Source organism: Emydura macquarii, unplaced genomic scaffold (genome assembly GCF_026122565.2).
Source record: "Emydura macquarii macquarii isolate MOO-44397 ecotype Brisbane River unplaced genomic scaffold, CSIRO-AGI_Emac_v2 contig_2473, whole genome shotgun sequence".
Lineage (NCBI taxonomy): Eukaryota > Metazoa > Chordata > Testudines > Chelidae > Emydura > Emydura macquarii.
Genome location: NW_027132610.1, coordinates 2334760 through 2349428, shown reverse-complemented (window position 1 = coordinate 2349428; position 14669 = coordinate 2334760). Strand labels below are relative to the sequence as shown.

At 42.3% G+C, this 14669-nt stretch overlaps 1 protein-coding gene across 1 annotated transcript in view; it reads right to left on the bottom strand.

The window, feature by feature from the left end:
• Window positions 1–14344, bottom strand: part of FDX1 (ferredoxin 1) — a 38830-nt gene extending 24486 nt beyond the window's left edge. The window contains exons 1-2 of the mRNA XM_067562823.1: window positions 14103–14344; window positions 1123–1247 (exon numbers count right to left, since the gene is read on the bottom strand). Coding sequence (XP_067418924.1) covers window positions 1123–1247; window positions 14103–14275 — 298 coding nt within the window. The 5' untranslated portion in view covers window positions 14276–14344. The remainder of the gene's footprint in view (window positions 1–1122; window positions 1248–14102) is intronic.
• Between the last annotated feature and the right edge of the window lie 325 nt (window positions 14345–14669).

Here is a 14669-nt window from a genome sequence, read left to right as displayed (position 1 = left end):
TACTTCCATAATATCATAGGTGAGCATGGGGCTTTACTATTCATAAAGAACAATTCCAGGACTTCCTCTGGATCAAGCAGAAGACAAAACACAAACTCCTCCAGGATTTAGGGAAGTGTTATTACCATTGCACAAGACGCTGGTGAGACCTTATCTGGAATGCTGAGTGCAAGTCTGGGTCTCCAGTGTTTAAGTAAATGAATTGAAAACTAAAACAAGAGAAGAGAAGGGCTACTAGGATGATCAGAGGAATGGAGAACCTGCCTTACGAGAGGAGAATTAAACATAACCTTGTGGAAGAGGGGGAATAGCCTCAGCCACACTTCCTACCAATGTCTCTGGAGCTTGTGAGGAAGGAAAGGAGGTCTTGTACCACCACTTACCCCTCTAAAAAATAGATAGGGTTCCCTTGAAGGCAGAGTTTAATAGGATGAAGTTGAAGGAATTGAATTAGGATGAATAAAGGGGTTTCGCTCTACTCCTGTGCACAGAAGCTAAATCATGCAGCTGTATCTGCAGATGTTCTTTGCTGGTTCCTCCTCTCAGTACTTACATTCAACAGTGATGGGTGTTATAGCCCTACAACAGATGAAGAGGAGTTCTAGCAATGGAGAGACAGAAGGAACTGGGAATCTGCCAGTTCTGCAGATTTTGCACCAGCCATTAGGAGATCCACTATCTGTATACCATCTCTACAGAGGGCAAAGCAGAGACAGATTCGGGCTTCAGACAAATTGTTTGAAAGACATGGGAGTGAAAATTTACAGGGCAAAACTACCTGTTACTAGAAGAGAGCGGTCAAACTCCATGCATCTCCTTCAGAGAAAGCTCTAACTAATGTTGTTTAAAATTCAATTTTGAAAGCGATCTGTCTGCTGAGATTTCCTGTGAAAATTTTTAAAAGCTTCAAAGTAAATGTTTCTGTTCTCCAAAAAGTAATGTTCTATAGTAAATCAATTCAAAATATTCTAGGCAGTCCCAGATAGAAAAAGAAAAGTTAGACAAATTCAGACGTTCCAAAGAAGATAGTTATGTTTTAGACACATTACATGCAAAGAAAAAAACTAGTCATCTATTGTACTTTCAAAAGTTGAGTACAGTATTTCAAGTAATTTTACTTACCAAATCCATCTATGTCTAGATTCTTATCAACAACAACATCTAGCAGTGAGTCCCCAACTTTCCCTTCAGCTGTTAGTTTGTCACCATCACGGTTTATGAAGTGGACAGTTACTTTATCTTCTGAGCTGAAAAATAAAAGCACATCCTTGATGATCATTACTAAAGCACGTAATGTGACCGGCAGCAAAAAAAATATTTAGAGCTTTATGGTAGTCTACCAGTTTTAAAGGGGAACCAATAAAACACTAAACATTATCAAAATTTTTAGCACAAAAACCTAAAGAACTTTTTGCATAGTGCTGAGCACAGCAGCATAAGAAATAAGGAGTAACAGCTAAGGCTTGTGTTTTGTCATGATAAATGATGAGGAGGGAAGGTTATTAGATCCTGAACTTCCCTTTTTCCCTTAAAAGTCAGAGTTTTTAATTTCAAACGAAGGCCAACTGACATAATCAGTCTGTTGAACACCACTTGAAAAGTGAATACTTATGGAACTTGGCAACACAGAGAATATGCAAAGAGTGACTCAGGATACATAGGAATGATGGAGCCTCATTCACTGCCTGCGTGACATCTGATAGCCTGGAAAGCTTTCAGAGGTACATCAAATGATTTTTTACTAAATTTCAAATAGTTTTATCTGTGCAACCCGTGACAGCTACATGGCTGCACAGATGTCTGCAGTAAGTTTTATTTTATTTTTTTTAAACCACTAATGATATGCAAGCTAGAACATAGTTTAACTTTGGGTTTGCAGAGTAGACAGGAAAAAAAAGTCCTTATTTGTAAAATGAGCACCTTCAATATGGAATATGACAACTAGGGAATTGGATAATACCATTTTTAAGAGTCACTTTTGAAGAGCAGAACTATACTTCAAGAATATTCAATTAAACCAAAGAGATCAGATTCTTTACTGGATGTCCTGCTCTTTTATTTTGTATACACGTGTAAGCACGCACATGCATGTCAACTAGTATATAGAATTATCCTTGGACTTGCAACAGGATTCCTCCCTCCCATAAAAAGGCAGACCAATACGACGTTTGTTTTCAAATTACATCTAGTCTCAAGAAATTAAATCCAAGTATTACCTCTAATGCCTAGAGACTCTGAATGACCTGCCGTGTACAATAATTATCTGTGGTGCAAATGAAGCCAGTCCACAGGAAATCTAACCTGTACAGCCAATGCTGAATAAGATTATGAAATTTTTCATACTGAAATTTACTTTTTTTCCCAAAAAATGTATTTTAATATTCTTCACAAAATAAATTTACTATACAATTAAACTAATACCTTAAGTGTCTTAACAATGACTAAACTAAACCAAACATTCTGAAACAGATCATAAAATGGTATATTTAGAACTATCCTTATACTATTTTATTTTAAAAATACAAGTATGTTTCTTGAACAAGAGTTACTATTTTTGCCATAACCGTAAAAATCTTTGACAGCAATATGTGCCATGATTCATTGTGACGCCATGTTCAATTCTCATCAAATATTCCCTCAATCCATTTTCCGGAAGATAGCCACAAGCTACCTTCAGTAACAATGAATTAGTCCCAAAAATATAATCGGTGATGAAAGATTGACCTTGTTAATCTGCAAAATTTAAGTGAAGTGTGTACTACATTAAGTTTAGTTGGGTTTCTGAATTTCTAGAGATAAAATTGTTTAGCTTTAAGAATATAGAAGGGTATACATTGTGATAGACTGAAAGTATGTTTCAGTCTAGTTGGAATACCTTTTCTTCCAACAGGTGAAGGAGATAGAGATATGATGGCTTTCACAGAACTAACTTTGTAAATGTAAAATATTTATTCAGAGTGCCCACAGCATGCAAAACCATCTAGATATACAGACATTCTCTGCACTGAAGTGTTCAAAATCCAAAGGCAGACATGAAGCAACAAGTGCAAGGGATAAACAATAGTTGGGCAAGTCATAGGATATTTCTGGAAGAATTTTGTGCCAATGTGAGCACGAAGAATTCATGTCCCCCATAGATTTCTTTGCTTCCCAGCAGAAAACTGACTGATGGGAAAGCAAAGGAAAGCAGTAAGAGCGGTCACATGCCCCTCCCCAGCAATGTGGGCATGTTGTTTTGGGTGCCCAGAGCAGTCAGCGGAGAGGTAAATTACCATGGAAGGGAGGGAGGGAGGGTGGGCGATGCTCTGGTCGGTAGCTCCTATCTGCACCAGGTTCTGCTGCTAGTCCCAGCTCAGCTGGGGGTCAGAGAGGACGGGACTTCCTCTTGTCCCACAAGGAGCAGCCAGGACCAGGTGAGATTCACCCCCAGAAGCCTTCCCAGCTGCAGGAAGTTCCACACACGCGCACACACACCACTTCCTGCCCCCATCGCTCCTGAGTTGCAAGGGGAGGGGTCACTATATTGAGCTGTTCCCCTATCCTCCCAACCCCTGTGCATCTGGACCTCCCCACCAAGCCTCACTCCCCTGCACCCAGAATTCCCCCACCAAGGCTCCAGCACCTGAGCCCGTACCCTGATAAGCTTTGCTCCCCTGCATCCAGAAACTCCTGCAACCGGCCCTCCCCACAAATTCCCACCTCTCAGCACCAATCATCATCCCCCCCCCCCCCCCCGCTCCGGTAAGCTCCCCACACCCAGATCTCCCCCGCTGAGCCCCAACCACCTTCACCTGGACCCCCTGCTGAGCTGCAGAGTCCCATTCCCCTTTCACTCGGAACCCCCCAATGAGACCCTGTGCATCCAGATCCCCCAACATCTGGATCCCCCACTGAGCCACCCATACCCAGATTGTCCCACATTGAACCTTCTCACCCTACACCTGGATCCCTCCCTTTGACATTCCCCTCGTGCAATCTGCACTAGTAAATCACTGTCACCCCAACTCCCCACTCCTGGAGTGCATCTTACTCTGCTCTGCTGTAAGAACTCCCACTCCTGGGCTGTTCACACAGAGCCTCCAGCAAGCAAGCTGCTCCCAACTAGGTGAGTGAATGCTTCTAGTCAGCCACTCTTTGGATTTTACAACAGAATGACCCCATGCATACCCCCAGTCCCAGATGCACCGCTAGGAACCTCCATTTTACAATGTTCAGTGTTGCCCACTGAACAATGCAAGCTCATAATAATTCATCAATTTAAAAAAAAAAATTGACATGCACCCGCCTTGTTACTCCCAGCAAAGCCTTGAACACACTTCAAACCAAATGCACTGTGTTAGGTAAAACAAAAACAAAATTGATTAGCTACAGAAGAATTTTAAGTGATTAGAAGTCAAAGGGTAGCACATCAGATTTGGTCAGGATAAACAAAAGCAAAATGCATTCTAAACTAAGCTTAACACTTTCAGCAACCTTACGAACTTAGATGATTTTCACCACAAGCTGGCTGATTCCCCTTCAACCAGACTCCCTCCTTTGGCCAGCACTTCAGCTGCTTGGTGGTGTTTGTAGATGGGGGTGGAGGGACAGAGAGCATGGCAAAATGTTTCCCCTTTTAAAATGTTCTCTCCCCCCCTGGGGCTTTACCTGGTCCCCTTCCCCGCAGTCAGGTGACAATGTTCTTACATGGACTCATCCATGTCCTGAGTCCAGGAGCATCACATCCCCATGATTCCAAGCTGCCCCAGGGAAGGGAGGTAACTCACTTGAGACAATCCCTCATCCATGCCCAGCCCAGTCCTTTGTTCCTGGAATGCTGAACTGGGTTTTTTCTATATATGCCTTAATAAGGTGTGAACTGCCCCTCTGCTCCTGGAGAGTCTTGCCTGGATATGCTGTAAGCCTTGAGGGCACATCTTTGGGAATATTACATATTATATGGAGCCTCAAAACCATACACATGACATTGCAACAAACATATTACTATAACAATAATGCTTAGTATGTCATGAGCATTCCAAAAACATCTTATATGACATACTTTGCATTAAACAATACACAATTACACTAAAAGGGTGAACATGGGGATGCAGAGTGTCACACTCCCACACTAAGCCCCTCCACACTTGGATACTGCTAGTTTGAGCCTACCTGCCCCACACCTGGATTGGGCTCTGGGCTGGGCATGCATGTGAGGCTCTGTCCCTCTTGCTTGCTATCTTGATATGCCTGATGTGGAAGGGCAGTGTCCCAGCATGTTTCTGGGGCAGATCCAGCCTTTGTGTTGTGTCAGGGTTGGGTGCAGCCTCACTGTCGAGTCCATGTTCTGGGGGGGGGGAGGAGGAGGAAGGCTGATCTCCCACCTTCATCCAGCCAGGGGCCTGTGCTCTCCACTGCCATGTTGAAGCCTCCATGTTTATTTATTGACAAATAAAATATGCAGAATTTTCAAATACTGTGCATAGAATTTTTATATTTTTGGCACAGAATTTCCTCAGGAGCAATAGGATGGGTGAACAAAGGTTACAAATATAAGGTTACAGGCTTATTTAGTTATGTAGATTTCTTGTTCCAAAAAATACGCACAAAATCCTCTTTCACGGAAAAGTGCTCCCTTAAAAAAAAAAAAAAACAAAAAAAACTTTTTCATCCTTCCATGGTCACAATCCAACCCTCTTCTGTTCCAACTTTCTCTATTGTCACCCTATAGCCTCACTCCACACAGCAATCTCAGCAAACATTTCGTACTTATTCCAGACAACCACCCTCTCTTTCTCTTCCCCCCTCAACCTCTACATTACTCCTAATGTCAAAGAGGCTCCTAGTGCTGTACACTGTTCCTCTCTGCCCTCTTCATGCTGCCTGCCAATTTGCCAGCCCACAGATGGGAGGCTCTATATAATCCCTGAAATGTGTGCGACACTGGAGCCTGTGATTCTGGTCCTTCTGCTCTCTGAAGGGGTGGGGGCTTCTGCATGGAGATTGTCGCAGGTGATCAGGACCAAACAGCAAAATGTCAGATTCCAATGTCATCATAAGGAAGAGGAGAAATGCCATTGGATGCCTACGCCAGTTTTTCCAGCATTTCCAGCTGAGGTCGAGAGTTTCTGGCTCCCAAGGGACGTCTGGTCCTACCCCTGGGAGTTCTTCCACTCAGGCCACATGGCTATGGGAAAGGACCTGCTAGGGCATTATGCCTCTGAAGAATGTTCTTCCTGATGATATCAGAATGATAAAATTCCCACTTGGTTTAGCATTTCTGTTGCCCAGAAGGGACACCTAGGCAAGTACCTGGTTTACTGTCTTAGTCCAGCAGACAAAGGAGGAAACTGAAAGTAGGTTGTGTACAGCATTAAGCTTCCAATCAGCAAGCAGAGTTGCCAGAGGGGCTGAATGGGAGTTGAGCAAAGAAAATTGGGCAACCAATTAGAGAGAAGAGGACAAAAAAGGAGAGACTCTAAAGACAATAGAGGTATGTCACTAGTCAGGAGGGAGGGGGGTGAGTTCAGCTGACATCAGTTACATAAGTAAGGTCTTGTGAGAAGAGGGTGAGGCTAAGGAAAGAACATGAGCTGAGCATGCCTGAAGCCATCTCAGTTTGAATGTGCTACCTGTTAGTAGTAAGTGAGGAAGGGAGAGATTGGTCTAGGGTTTTTAGCTACAGATATGAAATCAATCATTTTTGTCAAAAAGTCATGCTAGTTCAATTTGCTAACAAACTGGAGAAGACTGTATAAAAATTAATTCTGATTCTATTACCTGTCACAGCAGCAAAACAGTTAAATTTTAATAGAAAGACAGCATCTAACACTTCATTACAACCTTTCGCAATCATAATCATAACTACTACTATTATTAGGGCCAGGTTATTTCATTTCTAAATTAGTCAAACTTACATACTAAGACCTCCAATTCTAAAAAGACATGTTTTTGCTTAACTTTGAAGTAAATAGGACTACTCACATGTTCAAAGTTCAAGCACATGTGTAAATCTTCACACGACTGGAGCCCAACATTTTAAAACACATCTTTATAAACAGTTACATATAGATTTGGTGGAGTTAAAAGAATTTGAAAAATGTCTAGGACACAACAGAACCCTTTAGGGTGAAAAACCCTCATCCTGAATCAGTAGAGGAAAGGCTCCGAGCCAAATAAAATACATGGCTCAGAAAAGAATAATAAGAGGTATTAAAATATATAAACACTTCCAGAATTCGTGGAAGGATAATTACCCAGGGGTTTCATATCAGAAAGATAAATGGTTTTGTACAGTTTGCAAAAAGCAGGAGACACTTTCTGACAAGGGCAGTCCTCTGGTAAGTAAATTAAAGTAAAGAAAGAAAGAAGTTAGACTTCTTATTCCCCACACATACATAAGTAAGCTACTCACGTGAAACACTTTGCCTACAAGAAGTTATTAGATTGATCCATAAAATGCAACGTTTAGGAAAGAAAAAAATTGCCATCTTGTTGAACAAAGCTTACACAACTGTTCAACATTTCTAAAACTCAAATCATGTAACTATTATGCAGCTTTCAGGCCAAAAGTGGTTTGAATCTATGATCAATCTATACTAACACTGACAGCATGAAAGGCTTCAAAAAGGCAATTGCAAAGCCAGTAAGGAAACTCTCAAAAATGCTGATAGAAAGATAGATCTATCACTGTGCTTGCTGATGGATCCACTGACGGGTCTGCAGCTGAGCATATACATCAGATTTGTGCAGGACAGTAACCTTATAGTCTTTACTTACATTGTAGACTTGGAAGCTGACACAGGTGATGTTATCACAAAGGAAACAAGAACAGTTTCAGGAACTATAGGGATCATGGTAGAACAACTAAAATAAAAACTGGTTGGTTTGAATTTAGATGGCTATAACAGTGTGTGCTGGCCCCTTTTATGGGCAGGAACTGCAAGCCTGCCCATTAAATTGGCCCTTTAAAGCAAGCAAATTTTGAAAGACGTAGTTCCCAGAAGAACTCTGGGAAACGTAGTCTACTGCAAAACAGACGGGGATAAAAAGGATATGGTATACAGTGAGTTGCTCAAGGCTCAGAGCATAAGAACCCAAGAGCTGCATAAGGACCTTTTACCAACAGACATAGGAAAGCAGTACAACAGGGGCTTTGATAAAAAGGGGCTCTGAAGAGGCCTAGAGACTGTTTCTCTGGACCAGATTCCTCCACTGCATGCTACTAAATGGAAAAGACCTACAAACATCCCTATGAACAAAAGTAATACAGATGACTTAGATAGAACACTATTTTATTTTTCTGGTAAAAAGTTTTAATAGTGTGAGTAGCATTATTTTAGTGACAGAGATTAAAGTTGTGAAATTGCTTTTCTTTCTAGATCTCTACTTTAACACTAAGACTAGGAGAAGAAACCTTGCTAGAATAAATAATAATTTTGACTAAAGGAACAGAAGACTTTATTCTCTGTCCAACAAAATTCAAAGCTACCTACGCATAGTGGGAAATCCTATATATTTTGAGATTTCATTGGTATCCAGGTTACAGGGGCAAAAAATCCAGGAGAACCCTACTTTAATACAAAATAGCCAGCTGCAGTTTATTTGGTATGAGTAAAAGCAGGAACTAAACTTAAGAAAATGCAGAAACAACAATCCAAGTTTGGAAATACGAGGCAGCCTCTGTCATTGAAGTGACAACCAGAAACCCAAGTCAGTTGTGGTGTGAAATAAACAATATCAATGGGTACCACACACAATTCTGCAAGCGGCCTGAGGATAAGCGAAAGCATGGTGACTATGTAAGGACTGACAATTGTAACATCAATCTCTACTTAGGGAATGATATCTTGAATTTTCCCATGTGTGTCTGCAAGTCATGAGGGGCACTACACATTCTGTAAAATTTAATCAAAACAAGGGCTTATCGATATGTACCCTTTTGGGAATCAGGAAGGGTAGAAATGGTGGCACAAACACTGTACATTGAAAAGAAAAATTCAGAATGTCCCAAGATGGAGGCAGAATCCAGTAATGGATTCGTATTAAGGCCCCTTAAAGAAGTATTGTACAACGATGTTCAATGTATACACATACCTGTATTGTTTAATTTGACTTTACTGCATTTGCCAAAAGGATTGTGTCCATCAGAGTTTGGCCAATTGTATGGCAAAATGATAAAGAACTATTGAAAAGACTTTGTGATAGAAATGCAGAAGTAAAGGCACCCAAATCAATTCAAAGGCAAAGCCGACAGAGCCTATCTGCCAATGATCTATAACAGGGTGGTTTGGAGACAGAGCATCAATCTGAAAACAGGTAGCCATTGAGCCCATGTAGGAATACGACTGAGCATTCCAACACAAGCTAGCTGCAGACATACTACGCTCAATATATATATGCATGATAGAGTTAATTTGTTTAAGGAAGTATAGCATGAAGTAAATGAAACAGTTAACCAAACCAATGACGATCATCAAAGAGGGGTAACAGCCAGGGCCATAACACAGTGTGTGTGTGTGGTGGCGGGGGAGAGGGATGCTGTATATCCTAGACAAATTCAAAGCCATTCTCACTGAAGTAGAACAAGGTAAATTGCCATACCAAGTTTTCAATTTCTCTGCAGTGATAAGAGGGCAAAGATCATATTAACTGGTTCAAAAACAAAACAAAACAAAACAAAATTCACAAGGGTCCAATACCAGGGGTTAATTGTGAAAAGGATACAGGTCTCCTTATCCCACTCTCACTATCCATCCCAGTAACTGCAGAATACCAGGGCACTCAAACCATGGTTAAAGTACTACCAGAAGTAGTACTGGAAGACACTGCAACCCGTAAGGTTTGAAAATAGTTTGTTTCTCCTCCTCAAACACTTTTGCAAGATAATTACAAGGCCTGGAAAGCCCCAAACTTGTCCTATTGCTGGCATGTGGGTTCACTCTGGGGGAGCAATCTCCAAACTGCGCAGTATGGTTGAGATGCTGGGGAACTGGTGAAACTGTAGAGCAACTGTATAAATGCCATTTGGCCTTTGGATTTAATAAAGGAATTTATGGTTAAATTTGTGTTTGGTGGTTTCCCATATCAATATTATGAATTTCAAATATTAATAATTCCAACACACCTATAGGCAGGTGTATCACACCTCCCCTGTTCTGAACCACTGTCAATACAACTATACTAATGTTTCTCAACCTTTTCAGGTTGGCAATCTCTTATCCAAAGTCAAATTTTCACAACCCTATTAATTTGCTATAAGAAAGAATTAGAAAGTTTCATTTAAAAGTTTATATAACTTGTGGTTTTGAGAGGCTGACAGAATACTTGCCCTTGAAGGGCAAGGAGTATGAGCAGTATTCTTTGCTTTAGGCTGTAATAAAATTAATGCCTTGATAGTCCCTCTCCACACACACAGGTTGTGACCTCATTAAGAAACATTGTCTAATTCAATCTTGTTCTTCAATGCCGCAGAAGTGATGCTGTTCAACCTTAAAGTTGGACAAATCTAAGCAAGATGACCACGGACCCTCTTAGTGGACAAAAGTTTATCTAAGGCCCCAATCTTGCAAACGTTAAGCATGCAAGCAGTCCCATCGACAACAGAAATACTTACATGTTTAAAGCACCTGAATGGATTTGCAGGATTAATGCAAAGTACTACATAAAAGGCAGGTATTGTGTGATTTCTTGCATTTCTACTTAAGTTTTATTAAAATTTACCAAAAGAAAAAATTCAGAACTTCCCCTGATGAGGAAAAGGAAGCCTGAAATACTAAGGCAAGTGCTCTGATAGTGGAAGGAAGGAAGTTCTCTAATTCAGCTGTTCTCAACCCCCCCCCAGTACCACTCGGGTCAGGTACAGTCAGGTCAAGTACCACTTGACCTGACTGTACCTGACCCAAGTACCACTCAGGAAAAAAAAGGGGGTGGAGGGGGGACGACTTTCAGCGGTAGCGGGTTACATGGGGGGAACAATGCCCTCCGCCGAAACCCTTCCGCCGTTTGCCCCTTTTCGGCAGCAGGGTTTCCCGTGGGTGGGTGGGCACTTCCGGCGGCCGATTCGGCGGTGCGGTATGGCTCGCGTACCACCCAGCCTTCTGCGAAGTACCACCAGTGCTATGCGTACCACCGGTTGAGAATCGCTGCTCTAATCAAAATGTCAAGAATTCCCCAACATGTTAAGGACAAAACTGAATTTCAAATACGTTTACTTTACATTTTAAAGTATTTGTCATTTAAATGTGCATGTCAGTGACTTACAATTCTGATGAAGCAGATTTTTTTCCCCCAAAACCTGATCCTGCAGATGCTTACATACACAAAACTTTCCACACATGACTAATACTAAAAAGTTCAGTGAGACTATTTATAGGAGTAAAATAAATTAAGCAAGTGTCTTCCAGATCATGGCATAGCAACTTTTAAACTTGAGCAAAGATTTAATGCAAGGAAGGCAAATAACCTGAAGTTAGGAATTAACAACATTTAGATGTAACAAAGCGGATCAATCAGTAGATGGTGCTACAGTTGCACGACTTGTGACATCAAGTGTTCAAAATGCATTTCTACTTGAAAGCCTTTTTTCTGATCAATAAAAAAAAAACCCTATATAATGATAGATTATAGGATGATTAGAGAGTCTCCTGACACTATGGCTCCAATCCTGCAAATATTTACACATGCCCTTAAATCAACAGGACTAATGCTTAATGTTAAGGATATGCACAAGTGTTTGCAGAATGGAGGCCTAAACACACTATATTTTGAAAAAGCCAATTTCTCCCATTCGCCAGAAGCTTTTAAAAAGTGTTTGCTTGAAGAATGAGGCTGTTTTATGTTGAGACCTGTGATTAATTTGAATGAGATTCCAAAAATCTACTTCCAATTAGAGTAATGGATTTAATGTACTACTTTAAAAAACAAAGCAATTATGCATTTATTTGTCAATGCAGGATTTTTAAGCTAAACAATAGAAATACAACTTCTTGCCATTCGTTAAATTGCCACAAATATTGTATTTATTTTGGCATCATTGTTTGCACTTTTAGATGAAATACCTCAAAAAGGTCACTCTATGGTACAATTATTTTGTTTCTAGACTTGTCAAGAACTAGAGGTTTCCCTGTCTGGCCAGATACCAAGCCTGCCTGGTTTAGAACATATCTCCAACATGTCTGCATGACTTCAAGAATTGAACTTTTAAAACTAAGATCAGGTTGCCTTAATGAAGGCACAGAGGAGATTGCAGTTTTTATTTACCCATACAAATTTAACTAGAAAATGGAGTACAAAAAACAGGTTTTGCCTGACCTGCTCAGGCAGATTAGGACACTGAATAGGTGAACAATATACACCACACTTTCACCTTGGTGTAATTGTGGAATGCACTGGAATAAAACAGCTTATGTAGTTTGTAAGTAAAAAGGAAGACCTGGTAACTTTCCATGGAAGTTATTTATATAGTAAGTGAATCCTTGTATAATTTTAAGAAAGTCTATGAGCACAAAGGAAGGAAACATTAGCTCTGTTAAATACTGAAATGTTAAAAGCAAATTAGTATAATACAATAGCTGGAGACTTCCATGACCTATATTTTAAAGCAAAACTTTTTGGAAAACTCAAATATATTTTAAATTGTAATTTGGTTTAGCTTTGCTAGAATTTGAAATTCTGGCAGCAGAAAGTGAGGGACTTTTGTTTTGGGTGTTGTCAGGATTTCGCAACTGCTGCAGTTAGTGCACAGTTCTGCTCCCTATATTGGTTGTCACACCAAACATTAGCAATTCCCTTACACCTCTTCCAAAGAAAGAAGTCATTTAACACATGTGAAAAGTTCCAGAGGGGTAGCAGTGTTAGTCTGTATACAGCAAAAACAGAGTTCTGTAGCACTCTAAAGACTAACAAATTTAATTTCTGCAGGCATAAGCTTTTGTGTGCTGAAACTGCAGAATTGGAACTCATCTGCAAACTTGACACAATCAAACTGGGTCTGAATAGGGACTTGGAATGGTTATCTCATTACAAGAAGCAATTGTCACTGTTCACACATTCTGACCTCCTAATCAGTGGTTGTGAATAAGCCTCAACTACTCTAACTGAATGGACTTTGCTTATACCTAACTTGCCCATTGTTGTTCCTTAACCTTAGATGTGTATATATATATACACACACACCCCCAATCTAATTTGTACTCCTTACATCTGACGAAGGGGGTTACAGCCCATGAAAGCTTATGCCTGCAGAAATTAAATTTGTTAGTCTTTAAAGTTTTTTGTTTTATTTAATACAGTGGTTCTCAACCAGGGATATGCAGGTCTTCCACAGGGACTACATCAACACATCTAGATATTTGCCTAGTTTTATAATAGACTACATAAAAAGCACTAGTGAAATCCGTACAAACTAAAATTTCATACAGACAAAATAAGAAAGTAAACAATTTTTCAGTAATAGTGCGCTGTGCCACTTTTGTATTTTATGTCTGATTTTCTAAACAAGTAGATTTTAAATGAGTTGAAACTTAGGGCTTCACAAGACAAATCAGACCCCTGAAAGGGATACAGTACTCTGGAAAGGTTGAGAGCCACTGATTTAACAGTACCCCCAAGTGCATCAGCGCTTCACTGCAAACATCCCAGAGACAGGTCCCTACTATAGTGCCCCATCCTGCAAACCCTTGTGCATAACTTCCACTCACACGCACCAACGCGCGCCGGACTGGGGTGTAAATAAGGAGTTGGATTTGACAAGCAAGGATCAAACACCCGATAAGGGGGGAAAGCGGCGTGGCGCCGCAGGGGAATGGCAGAGTGATCAGGCTGGGGGACTTTCAATGACCTTCACTCTCACACACACACACACACCAACCGTCCCTACACTAGCTCACACCAACCTGCGGCTCTGCCACCGCTTTCCCTCGGGAGCTACTGACCCTGGAGGCGGTCCCAGTGCAGCGCCGAGCCCTGGGGGCCGGGCCAGGCCGACCGGCGGGCGCAGGCGGGGGCTGACAGGGCGCTACTCCCAGGCGGGGGGGCACAAAGGAAACACGCGGGGAAGGCCCCTCCGAGGCAGCTCGGGGGGCCCGGCCGCGGGATCCGCCGGGTCTCCCCGCCCCCCTTACCTGAGCCAAGCCCGGGCGGAGACGCCGAAGAACCGGCCCGGGGCCCGGGCGGCAGCGCTGCCCCCGCCCGGCCTCCCCGCGGCTCCCCGCGACGCGGCCAGGAACCAGCTGCAGCGGCGGCGGGAGGAGGCCGCGGCGGCCCGCAGGAGGCTGGCGGCGCCTGGAGCAGCCATGGCAGGAGCGGGGCAGGCAGGAAGGGGACGGGAGCGCTGCCGGCCCCGCCCACAGCGAGTAAAGTCCACCCGCCTACACCGCCGGACCGGCACGGGCTACGGCTATTCCCCAAGGCACTTACGTCCCCTACGGAGCGTAGCCCCAGCGCCACTTGCAAGGGACTGCTGGGCCTATTGGGTACGCAAAATGCGCACAGCAATCCCCTCCTTCTGCGCGGGAGGTAAGCGATGTACGTAGAGCCGCCCTCCAGTCTCCTCACCTGCTGCTGCAGCCCTCGCTTTCTAGCCCCCTCACCTCCTACCTGCTGCTCCAGCCCCTGCCCTTCAGCCCCCCCTTACCCCTGAGGGAATTCTGCTCCAAAAACTAAAAATTCTGCACACCATATTATACAAT